The 22,698-nt window shown below is 36.7% G+C and overlaps 2 protein-coding genes and 1 pseudogene across 8 annotated transcripts in view; all 3 read left to right on the top strand.

Annotated features, from left to right (window-relative positions):
• Positions 1-4,243, top strand: part of Polk (DNA polymerase kappa) — a 69,091-nt gene extending 64,848 nt beyond the window's left edge. For all 7 annotated transcript variants that reach the window (XM_058574070.1, XM_046426911.2, XM_058574068.1 and 4 more), the window contains 2 exons: positions 1,295-1,331; positions 1,507-4,243. In XM_058574070.1, the coding sequence (XP_058430053.1) occupies positions 1,295-1,331; positions 1,507-1,591 (122 nt within the window). In that variant the 3' untranslated portion in view covers positions 1,592-4,243. The remainder of the gene's footprint in view (positions 1-1,294; positions 1,332-1,506) is intronic.
• Positions 4,244-11,209: 6,966 nt separating this feature from the next.
• Positions 11,210-12,570, top strand: LOC124080580 (large ribosomal subunit protein uL4-like; annotated as a pseudogene).
• A 3,231-nt stretch (positions 12,571-15,801) lies between these two features.
• The window catches only part of Ankdd1b (ankyrin repeat and death domain containing 1B), a 63,470-nt gene continuing 56,573 nt past the window's right edge, over positions 15,802-22,698 (top strand). The window contains exon 1 of the mRNA XM_046429106.2: positions 15,802-16,127. Coding sequence (XP_046285062.1) covers positions 15,935-16,127 — 193 coding nt within the window. The 5' untranslated portion in view covers positions 15,802-15,934. The remainder of the gene's footprint in view (positions 16,128-22,698) is intronic.

Genomic DNA, 22,698 nt, shown 5'->3' with positions numbered 1-22,698 from the left:
TAATAGTGGCATTCATTTTGACATTCATAAATTCATATAACATTCTGTATTTCAATCCCTCATACTTTCTCTTTCCTCCTCCCTACCCTTGATCCCCTTCCTCTACTCTATTTAATCTTCCTACTGTTTTGTTTTTTTTTTTAATTGGTTTGTTATAGTTGAATATAAAAGTAGAATTCATTGCAATATGTTCACACGGGCACATAGCATAATTTACTCAACTTCATTTGTAATTCCTCCCCTTTCCCATCCCTTTTCTCTTCCCCTCCATTTCTCTCCTCTATTCATCCATTCTCCCTTCTATTTTCTTGAGATCCCCCAAGAGAGAAAGCATTCGACCCTTGACTTTTTGAGTCTGGCTTATTTCACTTAGCATAATGTTCTACAGTTCTATCCATTTATGAGCAAATGACAATTTCATTCTTCTTTATGGTTGAGTAAAACTCTGTTGTGTATATATGCCATGTTTTCTCTGTTCACTGTTGAAAGGCACCTAGGCTGGTTCCATAACTTGTCTGTTATGAACTGTACTGCTGTACACATTGGTGTGCATATATCACTACAGTATGATAATTTTACTCCTCTGAATAAATACTAAGGAGTTTGGATAGCTGGGTTATATGATGGTTACAATCCTAGCCTTTATAGGAATCTCCATACTGTTTTCCAGAGTGGTTGTACTAATTTTCAGCCCACTAACAATGCTGTTAAGTGTATCTTTTTTTCCCACCATCAGCAATTATTGCTATTTGTATTGTTGATGATTGCCATTCTAACTGGGGTGAGATGAAATTTCAAGGTAGTTTTGATTTGCATTTACCTGATTGCTAAGGATGTTGAATATCTTCGAATGTGTGTGTTGGCCAGTGGGTTAACTGAAATCAGTAGCTTCTGAATTTAGGAAAACTTCAATTTAGACTTTAGTTAGCATATAATGAACTCAAGTCATCTAATCAAAAAAAAAATTCCTTCAAAGAGCATTTGCCAAAGTATGGTGGCAAATCATACATATATTTTTATATATTTACATAGTTAAGATATCTCTTAACTTGTTTTTGGTAGTGCTAACTACCAAATTCCAAAAATGATATTAAGCATAATGCTAGTAAAACTAAGTAAATTATGAAGACATGCTATAAAGCTAGTTTCTGTTATGTAAAATATGAACTATATAGTACCAATAAAATTTTTAGTATCTTTAATCAGTCAGCTTTAACATTTTAAATTTTTACACGGTTTTTCAATTATTTTATGTATTCCATTATGGAATTTCTTGACTTTCTTCCCTCTATAGGTAGCTCAAGCAGAGTTCAGAAGACCAGAACAAAAAGGTATGACTAATTTGAACTTTAATAAAGCTAGCAGTAAAATCATGTTTTGCGGGTCAAATTTAAAGGATGTCAGAATTATAAGTCAACAAGTAACATTTTAGAAGTTATTTGAAAAATTATTTTTAAAAATCTCTTCCTGTATTTTAATTGTGTGTATGTGTGTGTTTCATTTCAGGGTAGGACTAACCGCAAAGTACTCAGCATCAAAGAAAATAAAACCGAACAATCCCAGATACACTCTTGATATATTTTTTAAATGAACATTGAATATTTTATCATCAATTTTAATTGAAACTTCTTATTTTGTAATAAATGAAATTATTCTTCCTCATTTTAACTTTATAGATTCATGTAGGGAAGGCAAGTACAATAATTCCTCCCAAATGATGTTTCCTTTTCTAAGAATTTAGAATATAGGTTAATTTATTTTTGTATTCATTTTAATTTTTTGGTACCAGGAATTGAACTTCGAGTACTCTACCACTGAGGCGCATCCCCAGCCATATTTTGTATTTTATTTAGAGACAGGGTCTCACTGAGCTGCTTAGTGTCTCACTGGCTTTGAACTCTGGATCCTCCTGCCTCAGCCTCCTGAGCCACTTGGATTAGAGGCATGCGCACTGCACCCAGCTTCTTTATACCTTTTTTATAACAGTGAGAATTCCATTTCTGTTACGCGTCAATTGGAAATCATTCCTGTTAGAAATAATTTTAAAAGGAAAAGTAAGAAATGAGATCAGAAAGTGATTTACTGTCTTTTTCCTTCCTCTTTTTTCAGTACTGGGGTTTGAAACTAGGGGCATTCCACCATAGAGCTATATCCCCAGTCCTTTTTTATGTCTTTTTTGAGATTGTCTCACTAAGTCTTGTTAAGTGGCAGAGGCTGGCCTGAAACCTTTGATCTTCCTGCCTCATCCTTCTGAGTCATTGGAAATACAGGTGTACACCTCCATGCCTGGCTTCTTTATTACTTTTCTAGTAAATATAAAAGCATATTTAATGATGATGGATCTTAGAGATTCATAAACCTATTTTAGCCTAAGAATTTTTCAGCACTTAACCACTTTATAGGCATTGAACGGCTATGTTTGATCTTGTATCATCAGGTACTTCATGAGCATTCATAATTAAAATTTATCATCAGTTCTATGAAGAATATTAGCTTAACAGCATGAACGATTTTGTTAACTTCAGGAAAATAATATCACCGTAGTGTGATAGAAGGATTTTTACTTAAAATATTGTTTCTTTATTTTTTCTATTTAAAATTCTTTTATCTTGTGAATAAGCACTTGCTTCACTTTAAAAAATATTTGATGTAATATTCAATGTAGTTTTTTTTTTCTAATATAGGACTCTTATTTATTATTATTTTTTGAAGTACTCTACCACTATGCTACATCCCCAACCCTTTTATAGGACTTTTTTTTTCCTCCTTTGGGTGCTGGGGACTGAACCAAGGAGTACTTTACCACTGAGTTATATCTTCAGTTCTTTTTATTTTTTATTTTGAGGTAGGGTCTCGCTGAGTGGCTTAGGACCTCCCTAAATTGATGATTCTCCTGCCTCAGCCTACCAAGTTGTTGGGATTATAGGCATGTGCCATCATGCCCAGTTCTAATATAGGACTTTTAAATGGCAGTATTTCATTCCTTGGCAGTTAATGTTTTCACTTTCCACAGATTTCTTAAAAAAAAAAAAAAAAAAAAACAGATAAGTTATTTTCATTCTGCAAGAGAAAAACAACCTCTGTTCTGTTTTCTTTCACCTTTTTATTAATATTTGTAAAATAAGACAACTTAGTAGTTAGGTTAAGTAGTTACTCCAAATACTTTTTTTTTTCCAAATACATTTTTACTATCAATTAATTCTTATCCAAAAACAGTTACAGGGCTGGGGTTGTGGCTCAGCGGTAGAGTGCTCGCCTAGCACGTGCGAGGCCCTGGGTTCGATCCTCAGCACCGCATAAAAATAAATAAATAAATTGTGTACAACTACAACTAAAAAATAAATATTAAAAAAAAAAACATGTCTAAATGTTAAAAAAAAAAAAACAATTACAGAATTACAGGGAGGGAGGTTAGGGAGGATGGGTGCATGGGGGCAGGAAAGATGGTGGAATGAGATGGACATCATTACCCTATGTACATGTATGACTGCACATATGGTGTGATGCTACACTGTGTACAACCAGAGAATGTAAACTTGTGCTGAATCGTATGCAATGAACCAAAATGCATTCTGCTGTAGTATATACCTAATTTAAATAAAGAAAGAAAGAATTACAGGGCTGGGGCTATATAGCTCAGGGGTAGAGTGCTTGCCTCAAAATGTGTGAGGCATTGGGTTCAATCCTCAGCACCACATAAAAATAAATAAACAAAATAAAGATATTGTGTCCATTAAAAAACAAATTACATAATTGAATCATAAAATGGAAGCCATTTCTGTACTGCTTTAAGGAGCTGAATCTTTTTTCCCTCACATTATTGTTTGCATCTCATATTTTAGTTCATTATCTAAATATACAAAGAAATAATATTGGAGAAGCCTTTGACTAAAGTGGTAACTTCACTTTTAATTGCCGATTGTTTAAAATTAGGTTTAATGATTATTAGCCTGCCAGCCTCATACCTGATGTCATACACCATGGCACATACAAAGTTGTAGCATTATGATTCTTGATTGTATGATTTCCATATGTTAATAATCTACAAAGTTAAATTCAAATGAAATTGGTTTAATATGTTGAAAAGTAGAAACATCGTATTTAATTGTTTTCTATCTTGCCTGAAATATTTTTATTGTTTTCAACATCAAGTACTAAATTATTTTCATTCAGATGATCTAATTAATTGAATGCTAATATGTGGTAATATTTAATACTAATTAAAATGAATTTAAAAGTTTAATTGATCTGTGTTATGATTTTCATAAGCCTCCTGTGTTTCTGCAGAACTACTTAAAGGTAAAATGAATTGTGAGAGCTGTATCCTAATCAGTCCATCTAGTTTGAATGGACTGAGTGGCAATTATAAATGAGTGGGCATGGCTACAAGAGGTGGGTCACTGAGGATGTGCCCTGGATGAGTTGTTGTTCCTGCAGTCCCTTCCTTTTCCCCCTCCTTCTCTTTGTTTCCGCTTACTAACCCCACCAGGAACTTAAGCAGCTTTCCTCCACTGGGTCCTTCCCCCATGATGTGCTGCCTCACTTTGGGTTCAGGACTGAGACCTCTGAAACCATGAGCCCAAAATAAATTTTTGTTCCTCTAAGTTGTTATTGTTGGGTATTTTGGTCACAGTGACACAAAAACTGACTAAAACAGTCTGTTAGCCAGTTGAGATTGTTTCTTACTTTGCTACTCTTCTCTCCCTCTGGTGATGCCACTCTTATTTTTTTCTGCCTGGAATTCTCTACATCCTTTACTATCTGTTTTGCTAATTCATCAGCCCATTCCCTTTTTATTATAATTTTGGTTTGGAGCATTTTTAGAAGGGATAGCAAAACTATAAGGAATAATAATAAATACCCATAATCTTATTTAGAGGGTCAAAATATGAAGAACCACTTGGGAGATCTGCAACATATGTTACTGGGTATAAAAAAAAAAAAAAAAGCAACACACTATCTGGGAAGTTAAATTGTTGTAAATCAGAAAGAAAGAAGAGACAGTTAATAGAAATTTAGACAAAAGACTTTAAATGACACTTCATGTGAAAGGAAATTTAAATGACCAGAAACATGAAAACATTCTCAGCCATATTTATCATCTAGAAATGAAACATAAAACTACAAAGGGGTAAACAATTCAATGACACCAAATTTTAATGATAATGTAAACTCTTTGAAAATAATCACTTTGAGTGCTAATTTCTGACCCAACCCCAATTGGAATTCCACAGTAAAGAATGAGGAGTGGGGATGGGGCTATAGCTCAGTGGTAGATCACTTGCCTCATATCTCTGAGGCACTGGGTTCCATCCTCAGCACCACATAAAAATAAATAAAATAAAGATATTTAAAAAAGAAAGAATGAGGAGTGGGGTCTGTTACCTCTCCTTGAATGGTTTGAAAGGTACATGGTTTTTAAAGTTCTCTAAGCCACATACTTAAGTGAAAGTGAATCTCCCTTGTCATACTTTGGATTAGTTCCATCAGCTACTCAAATTATGGACATTTTGTTCAAATATTTGTTTAAGTAATACAGTTTTTCAAAATGTGGTGTAAGAGTATTTTTTGCCTACACATTGTATATAGTTAATAAGGACACTAAACTGGCAGACCCTTGCTCTGACATAAGACATATATAATTTACGAATAAAGTAAACTAAATCCAAATTATTTACAATATTTCCAAAAATCACAGACAGTAAGAACCAATTGCCTCTGTGCCAGAGATTTACTATTATTAGGGGGAAATTACAATTCTAACAGCAAGTAATGAGGTCTGACTACTCATACCTCAGTGCTTAGAAGTGTGTCCCTACCTGACTGAAGTGTAGGGAGGGGACCAAGTTACCTTGCTGAAGTACACTGACTCCTTTTGTGATAGTTGCTTAGCTTCCCATTGGGTGTCCCAGAGAGGCTTTCTGGGTGGGTCTGAGGATGTGCCCTGGATGGGTTGTTGTTCCTTCAGCCCCGTATTTTCCCGCTTTCTTTTTCTTTCTGCTTCCTGACCCCACCAGGAACTGAGCAGCTTTGTTTCACTGAGTCCTTCCCCCAGAATGTGCTGCCTCACCTTGGGCTCAGAGCAATAGAGTTGGCTCTCTATGGACTGAGACCTCTGAAACCATGAGCCCCAAATAAACTGCAGCTCAGGAGTTCCTGTACAGGATAGTTCCCAGACACTTGAAGAATGAATTCTCTGGGGCTGGTGTTGTAGCTCAGTGGCACAGCACTTGCCTTGCATGCATGAGGCCCTGGGTTTGGTCCTCAATACCACATAAAAAATAAATAAGTAAAAATAAAAATATTATGTCCATCTACAACTAAAAAAAATAAAATGAAGGACAAATTCTGAAAGACCTATGAGCAAATGGTGCTGAATGGGTTTTTTTAAAGCCACAGTTTCATTGTCTTAGTCAAAGGATTATTAAATGATGAATTTTAAATTCCTTTTTTAAAAAATTATTAACTTCAAGCATAGCAACTTTGAAACTGGAATAAGTATTTTCGATTAATAAAAATCAATCATGACAAAAAATAATCACTTTGAAATACAATTAGTAATAAATTCAATAAATAAGGTAAATAAAAACTGGAAACAAATAAGAATAAAATAGTAATAAAACTTTCCTTATTTTCAGATGGTATATTAGCCTACATTTTAATATTTTTTATTTTTTAAGAGAAAAGGCTTATTCTGGCTTACTTACCTACATTTTAAAAACTACAATAAGTAAAAGTTCAGGAAAGCTATGTGTATAAGGTCAACATACAAAAATTAATAGCATTCCTATAACACAGTAATACCCAATTAGAAGAAACATTAAAAGTAATCTCATCATAAGAATAACAGTCTACAAGATACCTTGGGAAAAGAACTATCAAAAATTATGCAAGAATTTGGGAACTACAAATATCAAAAGATAAACAATAAATGAAAAGAATAATCCTGTTCATGAATAGGGATAAAATGACTATCTAGAAACCCTACCCCAAATTATTCTGTAAATTCAATAAAATTCAAAACAAAACCCCTCATGGTTTTTCTTAGAAATTGGCAAGTAGAACCTAAACTTGATATAGAAGAGCAAAAGCCCAAGAATAAAAAAGTAGAACAGGCCCTTTTAGATATCAATTATATAGTAATTAGTACCATTTTAATAGAGTGTTATTGGCATGAAAAGAGACATTTTAAATAACTCAGTATGAAAAGTATTGACTTAACCAGAAGAATGAGAAATTATACTCATGTATGACATGTCAAAATGCATTCTACTGTCATATATAACTAATTAGAACAAATTTAAAAAAAAATAAAAGGATTGACTAAAGTAAATGGTCTTTGTATGATTGATTATCTGTAGAGGAAAAATAAATTCAATCCATTCCTTTCTGTGTCAGTAGTCCCCAAGGCTATGTTCAGGTTTAACCTCATTAGAAAAGACTAACAGAACTCAGAAGTTGTAATACTTGTGGTCAGATTTGTAGCAGTGAAAAGATAACAAAATCACCAAAGAGAGGAGTAGGGCCAAGTCTAGGAGAAATCAGGCTCAAGTGTCCAGGTGTCTCCTAATGGAGTCATATGAGGACATACTTCATGAGATAATACGTGCAAAATATCACCAACCAGGGAAGTTTGCCCAAAACTGGTGTCCTCAGTTTTTACTGGAAGTCAGTGACATAGGCATGCATCACCCATGTAACTGACCTTAGTCCTGAGCCATCCAGAGATCTAATGTTACCTCCTGGCCCAGGACCTCAGGCTTCAAAAACATTCATTTGCCATAAGTCATAATTTTAATATGAACTTTCTCATCGACTACTACAATATGGCTATTGTATTACAATGTTCTTAACCAGGCTGGGTAGCTGAAGGGCTAAGAGACTATCTCTCAAGATGATCAAGGACCAATACTGAAGAGAGCTCCTTTGAGTAACCTGAGCCTTTTGCATTAACCCTTTTTCATGCACGTACAAAATGTCAGTTAATTAGAATTGTATTAGAATGAAGTATAAAAAAGATAAGGATTGCTTAGGGGTAGCTTTTTTCTGCTTCCTTTTTAAAATGCAGAGAAATTTCAAACCCAAAACATGATTAGGGGATCTCAGGTAAAGATGATAGTCTATGTATTTGCAATGCATCATTATTAGTATATAATACAAAAAATGGCATAAATAAGGCCTAATGATTGTGTGCATGTGTATAATACCCTCTTCAATGGAATTCAAAGACCCCTTTTAGTATCAGTCTTTGTATTATTCCTGTAACCTTTAGTTGTACATTTTACCTTAAATTTATGTGATAGGAATAAGCATTGTAAGAAGTATTTAAATCCAAATTATTCCGTCAGAAGTGCTTTCATTTGAAAGGTAGTGTGGGAATTGCATGTTTTTAGGTCATAGCTAACAATGAGCTGTGAAATGCATGGCAGGGTCACAGGTTTACTTTAAGTACTGCCAAAACAGATGAGTAAATAACTTGTAGCAGATAATCTGTAGAAAAACATTAGTACACAGACCTTGAGAGTAAGCAAGTAGAAACAAAAGGAGCTAGTTGGGGCAATGCATAAAGAAAGAAAGACTAATGGAACTAACTCTTGATAGAGTCCAATGAGGTCCTTGAGAGGGCTCTCTGCTTGAGCCTTTTGACCTTTACCTTTCTTTCACTTTCTCATCTAATAAAGTTCTCTTGCATGGCTTTTAGTGTCTGACTTTAAATGTTCTTTCATTGGAACACAAGAGTCTGTTTCAGCTCCCCTCTCTCCTGTGACATATTGACTGTATTGAAGAAGGAACCTTCAATAAGAGATTTTAGTATCCACATTGTTATTGCCAGCCACGTTAGAGTTTAAGAAGGAAATTTGGCATTAAGTATAATGTTTATGTAAAAGGTCTGGAAGTTAGTCAACGGGGTACAGCAATTAATAGGAGACACTTTTATTGCCCTCATTTTAAAATGTCTATTTGAAACTAGTTATCTTTTAACTCATCCCCTTATTTCCATCTCTACCTCTGTCAGTCCCAAAGCTATTACTGAATTCCAACCCTTAGTTTCTTTTAGAAGTATCCAGTTCTTTCTGTTGTTTTTGTCAAACCCTTGTTATTCATTTCTCAGTTTTTCCTTCTCCATGATATGCACTTTTTTATAGATTAGCAGTAAAAAATGTTTTTATAATATCATTTGAGTTTTTTATGACTTTAATTTTATTCAGTGCCTCACGCATGCTAGGCAAATGCTCTACCACTGAGCTACAACCACAGGCCTTCACTTGAGTTTTAAAAAATTGAAAATATCTCTCTCAGGAGAAGGAGCTCCCCACCCCTGAGAGAAAAGGGGAGTGAGTGATTTTTAGTATATGATTATTTCTGTGATATAAATACTCCCACATTGACAGATCCTATCACAAGCTATATGATGTTAACTAGCTCACTACAGTCCTCCAAGTTTAACCATCATCTCTTACAAACCAATATAAGCTACCTTCCCATGTATCACTGTTCATGATGCACTCCAAATACTGGGTTGGTATTCAGGGCCAGTCAGTCACTCTGCATAGCTTGTAGTTTCCTGAATAGGCCAAGCCATTTTTCCCTTTGACTCTTCTCTGCTCCTTCTGCCCAGACTGTGCTTCCTGAATACTCTTTTCCCATGCCACCATGTACAACACCCCATCTTTCAACTCAGCCCAAGGGCCTCCTTCACAATAGTGTCTCTTATCCTCTGAAAAATCTCATCAGTCACCTCTCTGTGTTCCCATTTTCATTCTCTCTTTATGAAGACCCCGAAACATTCTTTGTTGTGGTTTTCTATATAGGTCTCTTCCTACCACAGGCCCATCTTTCATTTATTTATGAAATTCAAGTATGAATTATGTAGCCTGGCACAAAATAAATGTCAACAATCACAAATGAATGAATAGTGGCACCTATTACTACCTGATTTTCTCTGGGAAAATAGGGTGATGGTTGACTTAAGTAGCTGCATTCAAACTGCACCCTAAGGGACAGACATTCCAGAAAGACATAATTGCATTATTTTTCCTGTTATTATATAATGCCTGTTTTTATAAATGTTTTACTACTATATCCTTTTAGGGTGTCTTGAGAGATTCTAAACAAGGGCTCAATTATGATTATTAAGCTAGGGCTAAAAAAAAGTTGTTTTTGAGAAAATACTCCAGTTGGAAAACTATACCTGCAGCTGGTGGCTGAATTTTTTTTTTAAAGTAATATTCCATTTTGAATAACTGATATATATGAACATGCTTAGTGCTGGTAGGATTTTAATGAACTTCACAGTGGTGGTTTATTTCCCTAGAGTAAAAACTGTTCTTTCTTATATAATTAAGGAATACTCACTTTTGCTTTGTAATAAATAACTGAATTATAAGTTAAAGAAACCCTGAAATGATTTTAAATATGGTGAATAGTACTGAAAATAATTTCATTTATTAAATAAACCATAATACTGAGCTGTTCCCCTTACAAGTGTGAAGCTAATTATGACAGTTTTCAATTAATAACTGATACAGTCAGTAGAAAGTTGAGGGAGATAGAGAATCTAGAGGCAGATGGTAGCAACCCTTCTAGCCTCAGTCTCTAGACTATTTATTATCTAATAATAAATAATAATTTATTATTATTTCACAATCTTATCACACACATGCACAAAGAGGCAGGGTGCAGAGGTAGGGGAGGGGGAGAGAGCCCTAAATCAGAGACAAAAAATGGTGGGTCAATTCCGGGGTCAAATCTACTTCTGTTTAATGAGAGCTAAAAAATTTTTCACTCCTAGAACATGCTACACTTCCAATTTGGCCAATGTTTCATTTTCTTTTTTTATAATCCATTCATCAGACATACTGCTTAGGAGCTAGGGATTCAGGGCAGAAATCTTGGTTTCCCTTCAGTGTTTCTACTTTTCTGTCATATTATTAGAGCTTTTCTCCCTGCTGTGAGTCTTGGCTGGATTTCCTCCTGATTCCAGGGCAAGAAGGGAAGGATGGAGGGTGTAGGACACAAAATATACAGGGGAAGAATCCAGGAGAGGCAGAGATCCAAAGGCTTCTGTTTTTGGAGGGAACCAGATTGTGTGGGACCTGGTGACCACCTTGAGGCTGCACAAGGGTGCACCTGGAAGCAACCTAGAACACATGGGTTCTCAAAGAGACCGGCTGTCCTTGGATCTTAGAAAACTTGAAATCTGCCAAAAATGGAAAACTTTGAGCCTAAGAACAAGGTGTGTGCTTGACCCCTGATATCAGTGGACTCCAAAAAAGGTAAGTCATCTGGCAAAAATGTTACTTTGCCTACTGTGTTCAAGTCTCCAATTTGGCTAGATACTGTGTACTTTGTTCACATCAACTTGTGTAAAAACAACAGACAGCCCTATACTGTCAGTGAACTAGCAGGTCATCAACCAGTGTTGAGTCTTGGGGTTCTGACAGAACTATGACTCAAATTCCCAGAGTTTGAGGAGGCAGGACTTACCATTCTGGCCATGGTGCCTTTGGAAACATATACAGAGGAGGCCTCATGTTTGAACCAACCAAAACTCGGCTTTATCAGCACAGTAGAGTGAACACAAGAGTGATATGCCATCTCCTCTGCCTTGGCTGCCTCAGCCTTACCAGCTCTGGTTGTATCTAAAGGTCATCAAGTTGAGGAAGTTCCTGGACTTTCTTTGGTAGTTGAAGATAAAATTAAAGGTTACAGGGGCTGGGATTGTGACTCAGTGGTAGAGCGCTCCCCTAGCATGGGCGGGACCCGGGGTTCTATCCTCAGCACCACATAAAAACAAAGGCATTGTGTTGTGTCCATCTACACCTAAAAAATTAAAAAAAAAAAATTAAAGGTTACAAGTAGATCAAGGAGGCTGTTCTTCTTAAAGTCTGGAATAATTTAAGGAAGTTCTATGCCTCTCAGCCAGTGAGAGCTGCCAAGGGCAAAATGAGAAACCATCACCATATTCAGCGCAGGAGGCCCTGTATCACCTGTAATGCAGACAGTGCTATCTATCATCAAGGCCTTCAGAAACATTCCTGCAATTATTCTACTCAATATAAGCAAACTGAACATTTTGAAACTTGCTCCTGGTGGGTATGTGGGACGTTTCTGCGTTTGGATCAAAAGTGTTTTTGGAAGTTAGACATAACCGTATGGCACTTGGCTTAAGGCTGCTTCCCTCAAGAGTAAGTATAACCTCCCTTTGTACAACATGATCAATACAGACGTTAGCAGAATCTTGGAAAGTCCAAAGGTCCAAACAGCCCTCAGGGCACAATATTAAGACCATTCACCACAGAGTCCTGAAAATGAATCCATTGAAAAACCTGAGGATCAAGTTGTAACTAAACCCACAAGCAAAGACCAGGCGCTGGAACACCATTCTTGCCATGCCAAGAATCACAAACTTGAGGTGGATAAAGCAGCAGCAGCCAAGTGAAATGAGAAGGGAACTGTGGTAAAGAAACAAGGAAAGAAGGCTGCTAGTATTAAGCAGAAGCAGCCTGTGGGGAAATGGCTGCACCTACAAGAAACCAACAGCCAAAAATAAACCTGTCTCAGAAGAAAAGAAGCCTGTGTGTTAACTCCTAAAAAATCTGTTTCATTCCTTGAAATGAAATGATTTTGAATAGCTTATTTTGAATAGAGCTGATCAGAGAGGCAGTGACAATACAAATAAAAAAAAAGGAAGAGAACTTTAGCTAAGCACAGGATCACCCAGAAGAGACAAATGTATTTCATTAATTCTCTATTTTAGAAATCACTAAGAAAGAATAATATCTAAAATAATATCCAAGACAGTGAGTTCTATAGGTTACAACTGCATAAATATGGGAAACCAAAGCTTGTATGTTCAGAACAAGAATAAAATAGAAATAAATTCTCCATGATGAAAGGCAGCAAAGCAACCTGCATGCTCAACCTTGGCCTTGGCCTTGGTAGGCAGGACTCCCCCTGAGAATGTTAACTACAAACCAGTAACATAAAAGCTTGTAGTCTGGATTCACACAGATGGTGTGATGCAAAAGTGCTCAAGTAGGGAATTTAAAGTGATCTCAGATTGATACTGTTCCTTGTATCTAACAGAAGCAAATGCACTTCCTCTTAGGAAGAACCCAAATTCAATCCAGGCAGTTTTAATATCTCAATTAAAGAGATGTTAAAATATGCAAATTGGGTGTTTCAGAATTAATGAAAATTATCTCATACTCTTGCAACTCACAACCCTATAGGCCAGGTACAGCCATGTAACCTGAATGTTAGCCAGGGGTATAAAGGAAGTATCTGTGAGTGATACTTCTGAGAACTTCCATTCTGTTGCAGCTGTGACATCCTTGTGGCCTCTTCTTCCTGTTTCTTTCCTGTTACCTGGAAGCAGATGCTTCTTATACCTGAGCTGGGGGTTGCACCTGGGGATGATGAACTAATGGGTTGTTGGGTATGGTTCCTGAGGACTTTCTAGAACAGAGACATCAGTACAGGCCTGTGGCTTCTAAACTTGCATGAGATGCCTTGTTTAAGGTATAGATATTTGGGTTTTCCTGGTGGTTGTAGCTGAATCCTAGATGATGTAGGACACAAAGATTATAAGGGGTCTCTGTCCACAGGAATGAAGAGTCACCACGTGACAGTTTCCAGCCTATGTAGGAAGGGCTATATTTGATGGATATATAAAGTGGAAATCTAGGAAGAAATCATGACAGGAGAGAAGAAAAAGAAATCAAGGCAGATGTTTTTAAGGATAAAGAATCCTTGAACAGGGCCTGAACTTAAAGGTTTACTTCAAAATTGAACACATTTCCTTACTGTAGGCTTCTTCCTTTGTTGATAGGTTACCATTTACCTGAATAAATTATTCATAATTATTCATATTTATTTGACAAATAAATCTCAGACAAATATATATATCAGACCTGGTACTACTCTAGGCACCTGGAGATATAGTTGGGGGAAAAATTAACAAAAATCATACCTTCATGAAGCCTACTTTCTAGTTGGGGTCAGACACTAGCAAATACTGGCTATCATTTCAGTGACAAGTACAATACAGGAAAGAGATAAGTGTAAGGGAATGGAGAGTGAAGGCAGGGGATACTGTTTAGAATATTTTAAAATAGGGTGATCAGACAAGGCTCCTCTGAAGAAGTAACATTTAACCTGAAATCTGAGACCATAATCATATGAATGGCCAAACCATTTTAAAAAACTCAGAAGTGGGGTTGGGGGAAAAAAGGCAGAGAGAAATGGAAGCTGAATAGCTCTTCAGCAGGAATCACTGAAATAGCAGCAAGAATGAGAAAGAGTTGTAGGGCCAGAAATCAGAGACACGTGGGGTGATATCTCTTATGAATTAGCATAACTTAGAATTAATCTTCTGGTTGGAAACTAATTTGCTATTTGAAACAGGAAGGGAAATATTCACAATATAATTCCTAGCTTTTCATGTAGCCCAAGCTCTCAGGAATATTAAGAAAATGAAGTTCAACCAAGGCTATAATTTACACAATGCATAGCCTTGGGGTTTTTGTCTCCTCTGCTAAAGTAGTTCATATCACAGTACTTCTATAAGGCGTAAAGAAAAAGATGATGATGCATTTTCTCCAGTCATTGATAAGAGGGTATTAGCAAAATTAAACTGCTTGGTTTAGAATTAGAAAGCAATTTGCATGCCATGAATTATTTGGATAGCACAATTCAGATCTTTGTGTACTTGGCTGTTCAATTTCCACTGGTAGTCTTTTGGCACTGTTTCCATTGTCATTCTTTATTTATAGTGTATATTTTCTTCTGATTTTTAGAAATTGAATTGTAAGCATACTATATATACATATAATTTTGTGTTCGATTCTTTCATTTACATATTGTACATATTTTTCATCTTGGTACAATCTGGTATTTCTGTATAATATTCAAGTCAGTGTATTTGCTATTGTCTTGATAGTATCCCATTTATAAACATGAGGCCTATTTAATTAATTTTTATTTTTTGAATATCAATTCAACTCATGGGTACACTCTATCACTAAGCTGAATCCCACCTCTTTTTATGTTCTCTTTTGAGGCAGGGTCTCACTAAATTGCCCAGGCTGGTCTTGAACTTGAAGATCCTCCTAGCCTCAGCCTCCAAGCAACTGGGATTTTTGTCAGGTGCCACCATGACTAGATCATTTCACTCTTTTTCAAAAAAGAAACTTTGAAGTTATAGGCAGTGTTCTGAATACAATAATATTCTGCCACAGTTTTCTTTTTTCAATGATGAGGAAATATTGTTTTGAATCTAATGTTTCAAATTTGATGCACTATAATTTGAAAGGAAAATAAGTTTGAAACGACCATTGAAATGATAAATTTATATTGAAATGAAAGGTCTCATTAATTCGTAAGAATACAAAATAAATGAAAAGCAAATTACCTCTCACTTTTGAAGTTTATTTGGGGGATCAGAATTTCTTTGATCAGTCTCTGTATTATTTAATTTTTTCAAAAGAATGAACCAAGAAAGATGATAATTGCGTGATGATTAAATGAGAAATTAAAAGTCATGTTTTTTTTATTCCAAAGAAAATTTTGAAAGCCTATTTAGGAATTATTTGATATTGAAGTTCCCGTAGTGTTAGTTATAAATGGAACCTCGAGATTTCTCAAAATTGTACAAAGAATTAGTGGAGTCTAAAGGGGGAGTTGATTATATCTGTGGATTTCTTGGGATGTTTCATTTCAGGTAGACCCAAACCACAGCACCACGCGTGCCACACTTGGAGGCGGATTCTCCAGCCCTGCCCTGTCTTGGGCAGGACTGGAGAACCTGGAGCTTGTGGCCGGCGAAGGGCCCCAACAGGGAGCGGACTCGGTCCAGCGTTCCCGCCCTGGCGGACCTCCGCAAGCAGCCGGGGTCAGGCTCGGGCTGGGCTCAGCAGGCTCCCGGGAAGCCATGAACCCCTCCTGGCGCGCCGCGGACAGTGGGGCCGCTGCCCGGCGGCTGCTCCTCGGGGCTGCGACGGCAGCAAAGGGGCTTCGGGAAGATCTGAGGGGCGTGGCCGCTCGACCTTGGAAGGGCCTGTCCCGGACCCCGAAGCAGGAAGGACCTCGAGAGGAGGAGGTGGAGGCTGCAGGACACGAGTTTCGTAAGTCCTGGGACAAGGTCTCATGTGGTGCAGACCCTCCTGATGGCCAGTGGGGTGGTCTGCGGCCAAAAGACTTGAGAGCATACCCAGTGCAGCGGCCATGAGGCGAGAAGCAAGCCCGTGCGGGGATTTCAGCCTTAAAAGACTCTCAAGTCCATCCTCCAACACTGAGCCCCTTGCTGGCTGGTTTTCAGCTTTGGAATCCTACCCCACCCAAGTTTTGAGTCACAGTTCCCCACCCTCATGGTGGGTGGTAGGAAAGTATTACTTTCCAATTTAAGGAGAAGCCTATTTAAAGAAATGATTAAGCCCTTTTGCAAATAAGAGTTTCATGTTATCTTATATCCTGACTTAGGCACTGATTTCTGTGTGACCTAAATCACTTAATCTTCTTGCACTTAAGTTTTTAAAGCATGGAGCAGATTATCTTTGCCTTGAGAATAACATATAGCATAAAATGAGGCACACTTTTGAAGAGTCTTCAGAAGTTAAAAGTGATTTGAGTCTGTTAACAAGAGCACACCACATACTGGCAGGGATGGCCTCATTTCCTAAAGGCCAGCCTTGGAAGCTCTGTGCCAATTCCTTAATATAATATGCAAGTAGTTCATTCATTCAATCATTTATTCTAGAAATATTTTCGAGGGCCTACTATTTGCTAGACATGTTCTAGATGTGGGAATGCAGAGAACAAGACAACCCCTCACTGGGCGTGGTGATGCTCACCTATAATCCCAGCAGCTCTGGAGGCTGAGACAAGATCAGGAGTTCAAAGCCAGCCTCTGCAATGCCAAGGCCCAAAGCAATGGCAAGGTCTCACTAATGAGCTCCTGTCTCTAAATGAAATACAAAATAGGGCTGGGGATGTGGCTCAGTGGTCGAGTGCCCCTGAGTTCAATCTCCGGTACCAAAAAAAAAAAAAAAAAAAAAAAGACAACCCCTCTTCTGACTAAGCTCACGTTCTTTTGTGGTGGTGAAGGGATAATAGGTAAGTAAGGAAATAAAAAACAGCAAAATAATATAAGGGATGGGTCTAAGCGCTAGAAGCCTATGAAACAGAGTGATGTGACTGAGCCAGGGGCACAGAAGGACTTTAGATTTGATGACCTAGGCAGAGAGGACATTTGGGCAAATACTTAGATGACAGGAAGTAGCTAGCCATGGAAATTTCAGGTAGGAAAGCATAATAAGCAAATGATGAAGAAGATTGAAATTATTATGTTCCAAAAAGAGGAAAATGACCAGCATTGCTGGAACATATGAGGTGGGGGGACTCTGGCTCTTTCTGGTCTCTATTTCTTGATCGCTGTGAGGAAAACAGGCCTTTACTACCATGTACTCCTGCTATGATATACTGTGTTACCATGGGACCAAAGTAACAGGACCAGGTGACTGTGGACTGAAACCTCTGAAACTGTGAGCCAAAATAAACCTTTCCTCCTTTTGATTATCTCAGGTATTTTGTCATAGTAATGGAAAGCTGACTAATACTGGTTAGTAGGGAGAACCAGTTCATGCAAGGTCTTAATGCCCTGAGAAAGAGACTTCAAGTTGATCTTGTCAGTATTTCTTTGTAAGTCTTAGCCTTTCAAATATATGTATATTGGTATCTCACTGTGGTTTTAGTTGGCATTTCCCTGTTCCATTGAAGTCTTTTCTCTATTTCTAATTGGACTGTTGTTTTCTTACTGTTGAATTTTGAGAGTTATTTATATATTCTGGGTATAGGTCAGTTGTCAGATATGGGATTTGCAAATATATTCCTCTAGAATGTAATTTGCCTTTTTTATTATCTTAATAGTGTTATTTGTAAAGTGAAAGTTTTATGGTCGGTAAAGTCCAATGTCAATTTTATCTCTTATTGTCATGTGATTCCTAACATTTGTTGAAAGTATTAACTTTTCTCCATTGTCAAAACTTATAAACCCTTGTCAAAAATCAGTTGGTCATATCTGGGCATCTATTTCTAGATTCTGTATTTTATTTTGTTGATCTGTATGTCTCTTTTCCAATACCCTACTGTATTGATTATTGTAGATTTAAAAAACCATTGAGTACCGCCACAGGTGACTTAATCATTCAGGGTCACTCAGGTGAATTGAGCTGGCACTAAAAAATCACACAGACACAGAAAGTACCTTTTTCTTGGGGTTCAGTGACAGGTCCTCTGCCCCAGTTCCTATAAGGGAGGCAAGAGAGGCTGGCAAAAGAGCCAGAGCACGCCTGAAACCATCCTATATATTGAGGGGAAGACACTTGAGAAAGTTCCACCCAAATGAGGTAAGTGATTAGGTTTCAGGGGGGTGTAGTCCAATCCCATTGAGTGACGTCCACTCCCGGAGCTGTAATTCCTTGCTAAGCGATGGTGAGGTCCACCTGCTTTCAAGCCACAGTGGAAGCCAGTTCCACACCTCCATCTCTCAAGGCTAGGGGTACATGCTTAGCTCCTAAGTGCTCAGCTCCTGTTCATGCCAGCCCCAGATAATCAAGTACTATGATGCCTCTAACTTAATTCTTCTTTTTCAAAATTGTTTGGGCCACTCAAAATTGTTTTGTGCCTCTCTGTATAAACTTTGGAAGCAGTTTGTCTGTAACTACAAAATGGCATTGCATTAAATTTATAGATCAATTTGGGGAGAATTGACATCTGATTTTGAATCTTGCAATCCATGAATCCATGATTTACCTTTTCATCTATTTAGTCTTTGATTTCTTTCATTGACCTTTTGTATTTCTGTAGTATTCAGAAACTGTATGTTGGATTTATATGCAAGTATTTTTATTTTTTATTTTTTGATCAATTATAAATTGGTTTTGTTTATTTATTTATTTATACTGAGGATTGAACCCAGGGGCACTTTACCACTGAGCTGCATTCCCAACCCTTTTTATTTTTTATTTTGAGACAGGGCCTCACTAAGTTGCTGAGCTGACCTCAAATTTGGCAATCCTGCTTCAGCCTCCCAAGTCACTGGGATTAGAGGTGTATGCCAGCACACCTAGCATAAATTGTGTCTTTAAAATTTTGGCTTTATTTGCTAATTGTCAGTATATAGAAATATAATTGATATTTATGTGTTGACTTTGTATAGTGCAACCTTGCTAAACTAACTATAGCTGTTTTGTATATTCCTTTGAACTTTATGTGTGACAATCAAGTTATCTGAAACTATAGTAGAGAGAGTTTTATTTCTTTCTAATCTATATGCCTTTTTATTTACCTATACCAAATTTTTTTAAAGGGAGTGAAGAGAGTAGAAATCTTTTTTTATTCCTAATCTCAGAGACAAAGAAAATGTTCAGACTTTTATGATTAATTGTGATACTGACTGTCAGTTTTTTTGTAATTCTCCTTTATCAGGTTGAAAAAGTTTCCATTTATTCCAGATTAGCTGAGAAGATTTTGGTTTGTTTGTTTTGCTTAAAAAATTTTTTAATCATGAATGGATGTTGAATTTTTTAAAATATATTTTTTTCCTCAGTTAACATGGTCATGTAGTTTTCCTTAGGCTGTTAATATGAGATATTACATAATAGATTTACAAATATTGAGTATATTCTTAGGATAAGCCCCACTTGATCATCATGTATTATACTTTTTTATGTATCATTTGATTTGATTTGCTTATTTTTTGAGAAGTGTTGTATACTGTGTTCATGGGGGTTTTAGAATCAAGGCAATGCTGCCTCTTAAAATGACTTGGGAAGTGTTTCTTCTTCTGTTTTCTAAAAGAGATTATATAGATTAGATGTTATTTTTTAAAAATATTTTGCTTTCTAGTTGTAATTGGACACAATACCTTTATTTTATTTATTTTTATGTGGTGCTGAGGATCGAACCCAGGGTCTCGCACGTGCTAGGTGAGTGCTCTACCGCTGAGCTACAACCCCAGCCCCTAGATTAGGTGTTATTCTTTAAACATTTGATAAAATCACCAATGAAACCACATGAACATGGAGATTTCTATTGTGGAATATTTTAAACTACAAATCTAATTTCTTTAATAGTTACAGGGTTATTCAGGCTATCTATGTAATCTTGAGTGAATTTTAGTATGTTATATTTAAAAAATTATTCCATTTCATCTGAAGTTATTCCATTTCATTGTTTGATTTATGTGGATAGAGCTGTTTGTAGTAGTCCCTTATCGTCCTTTAAATGTCTGTGGGTTCTGTAGTGCTATACCTTCTTTTATTGCTGATATTGGTAATTTATGTCTCCCCTCTTTTTTCTTGGTCAGTCTGGATAGGTGCTTATTGGTTCATTGATGTTTTCAAATAACTATCTTTTGTTTTCCTTGATTATTGTTTATTATTTTTCTGTTTTCAATTCCATTGATTATTGCTTTGACCCTCTGTCCTCATATTTTACCTTTGTTACATTTCTTCTTTCTGCTTGCTTTAGGTGTTTATTTTGCCCTTCTCCTTTTACTTTCTTAAGGTGTTAATTTACTTACTTTTTTTCTAACACAATCATGTTAATGCTATAAATTTCCCTCTAAGTTCTACTTTAACTGCATCCCACACATTTTGACATATTTTATTTAATTTTCATTCAGTTCAAAATAGTTTCTAATTTCCCTTGGGAATTTTTTTTTTAATCCATGGTTCAATTGAAAAACAAGAAGAAGAAGAAGAAGAAAAGATTTGAGGGGCTGGGGATGTGGCTCAAGCGGTAGCACACTCGCCTGGCATGCGTGCGGCCCGGGTTCGATCCTCAACACCACATACAAACAAAGATGTTGTGTCCACCGAAAACTAAAATAAATAAATAAATATTTTTTAAAAAATTTAAAAAAAAAAAGAAAAGATTTGATAATGTGAGGCCTACATTCCCTAGCAAGCAATATTCTTCTGGAATTGGGTAGTATTTACCTAAACCATACACCCACCACTCACCCTCTCATCCATCCAACAAATATTTATTGAACACCTACTAGCACTAAGTACTTTCTCACGAAATTTGTATTCTGGAGAAAGAAACAAAACAATGAACAAGTGAACAAACATGATGTCAACTAATGTTAAGTGATATGAAGAAAATGAAGTAGGGCATGGGGTAGAGAGTGAGTGACAGGAGAAAGAGGATTGTATGGTCAGATATGAGTTTTCACAGAGAGTATCATTTGAGTAGGGGCCTGAATGAAATGAGGGAGGGAGCCTCAACTTGTTTTGTAGTTCAGCAAGGACCCTCTCCTCTCCTGACCCTCTGTCCTCATACTTGCCCAGCTCCTGAAGACATTGGAGTTTTGACCTCCAAAGGATTAAATGATCATTTAACCTTTCCTTGATGTTATACATTGCAACTGAAAAAGCACATATTGTAAGATATCCCTACAAATATTAAGTAGCTAAGCTGAAAAATTGGTATGTTTATGATGGCTGGGTCATTTTTCCAACTCTGTCACCTATTAGCTGAAGGTTATCAGTGGTGTGCTGGTAAATGTTTGACTATCAGCTCTCTGGGCTTGAAAAGGGAGAAGTCCTTTTGTAGCACTTTCCAATTTCCTTTGTGTAATACTTCAACCCACCTGATTCAACGTACAATATGATATCGCTGAACACAGAATTGGGAATATGCAATCAATTCTTTTAAATCTGTAGAAGCTAGCTCCTGCATACCCCGAAAGTAGGTTTTATGATCCTCATTTCATAAATTAGGATACTAAAATTCAGAATTGTTACAAGATTACATAATTAGTAAATTGTGAACAAGGCATTTTGAACATCTTGAGCTCCCAAAGGTTCTGATGTAATTGGCTTGGGCTGAGAACCTGATATACATTTCTTGTTATTTTCTTTTGTGAAGCCAGAGCTGAGAACTATTGAGTTAATGAATCAAGAGTCTTTTATGGTGCTCCCTACTGTTTTAGGAAGCAATCTAAAATTTGTTTTTCTTATAGATTGTGGTAGAAAAGGAAAAAGATATTCCATTTCAGGTACAAAAGAGAATAGAATCCGTGTGTCATATTTCAGGACACAATAATGTCTTCATTTGCTTTGGATCATACCAAAGAGGAACAAGGACCTGGAAGTTGAACTTGTGCCCCATTATTTTAATACACAGGGGCAAAGAGCTAAGGCCAGAGCTGTGTGGGAACCAGGAGAGGGAACTAAGAGAAGTCCAGCCTAGCTGGCAGAGTGCATTAGCTAAAGCATACGACAGACAGTGGGTGATCTGATTCTCCAATTCAGCAGTCTCCCCCCAGACTCATACCCTGGACATGTGGGGTGTTTGAAAGCTTGGGAATTTGATTCTGATTTCCTGGGACAGTTTAAACACTAATTATCTTTAAGACATGGGCAAGTGACTTAATGTTTAAATCTGTTTGAAAACTTCATCTGTAAGATGGGGATGAAAGTTTCTAGTCCATCAGATCATTTATTGTATAAAAAACTTATCACATTCCAACATTTGTAGGTAAAGCAGAGGAGGAAGAGCCAGTAACTGGAATTCAACAAGTAGTTTGACAGGAGAAAACATGTTACAAGGAGACTGTGGTCTTTGGTGTCAACGTCAGCCAAGGGTTCAGTGTACTTGATAGAGAAGTCGTGATTGGATTTTGGCAAG

This window comes from Marmota monax, unplaced genomic scaffold, assembly GCF_021218885.2.
Source record: "Marmota monax isolate L192 unplaced genomic scaffold, Marmota_monax_Labrador192_F-V1.1 WCK01_AAM20220418_F8-fsc00018, whole genome shotgun sequence".
Taxonomy (NCBI): domain Eukaryota; kingdom Metazoa; phylum Chordata; class Mammalia; order Rodentia; family Sciuridae; genus Marmota; species Marmota monax.
Note: the sequence above shows the minus strand (reverse complement) of the source record. Positions and strands in the feature narration are given on the sequence as shown.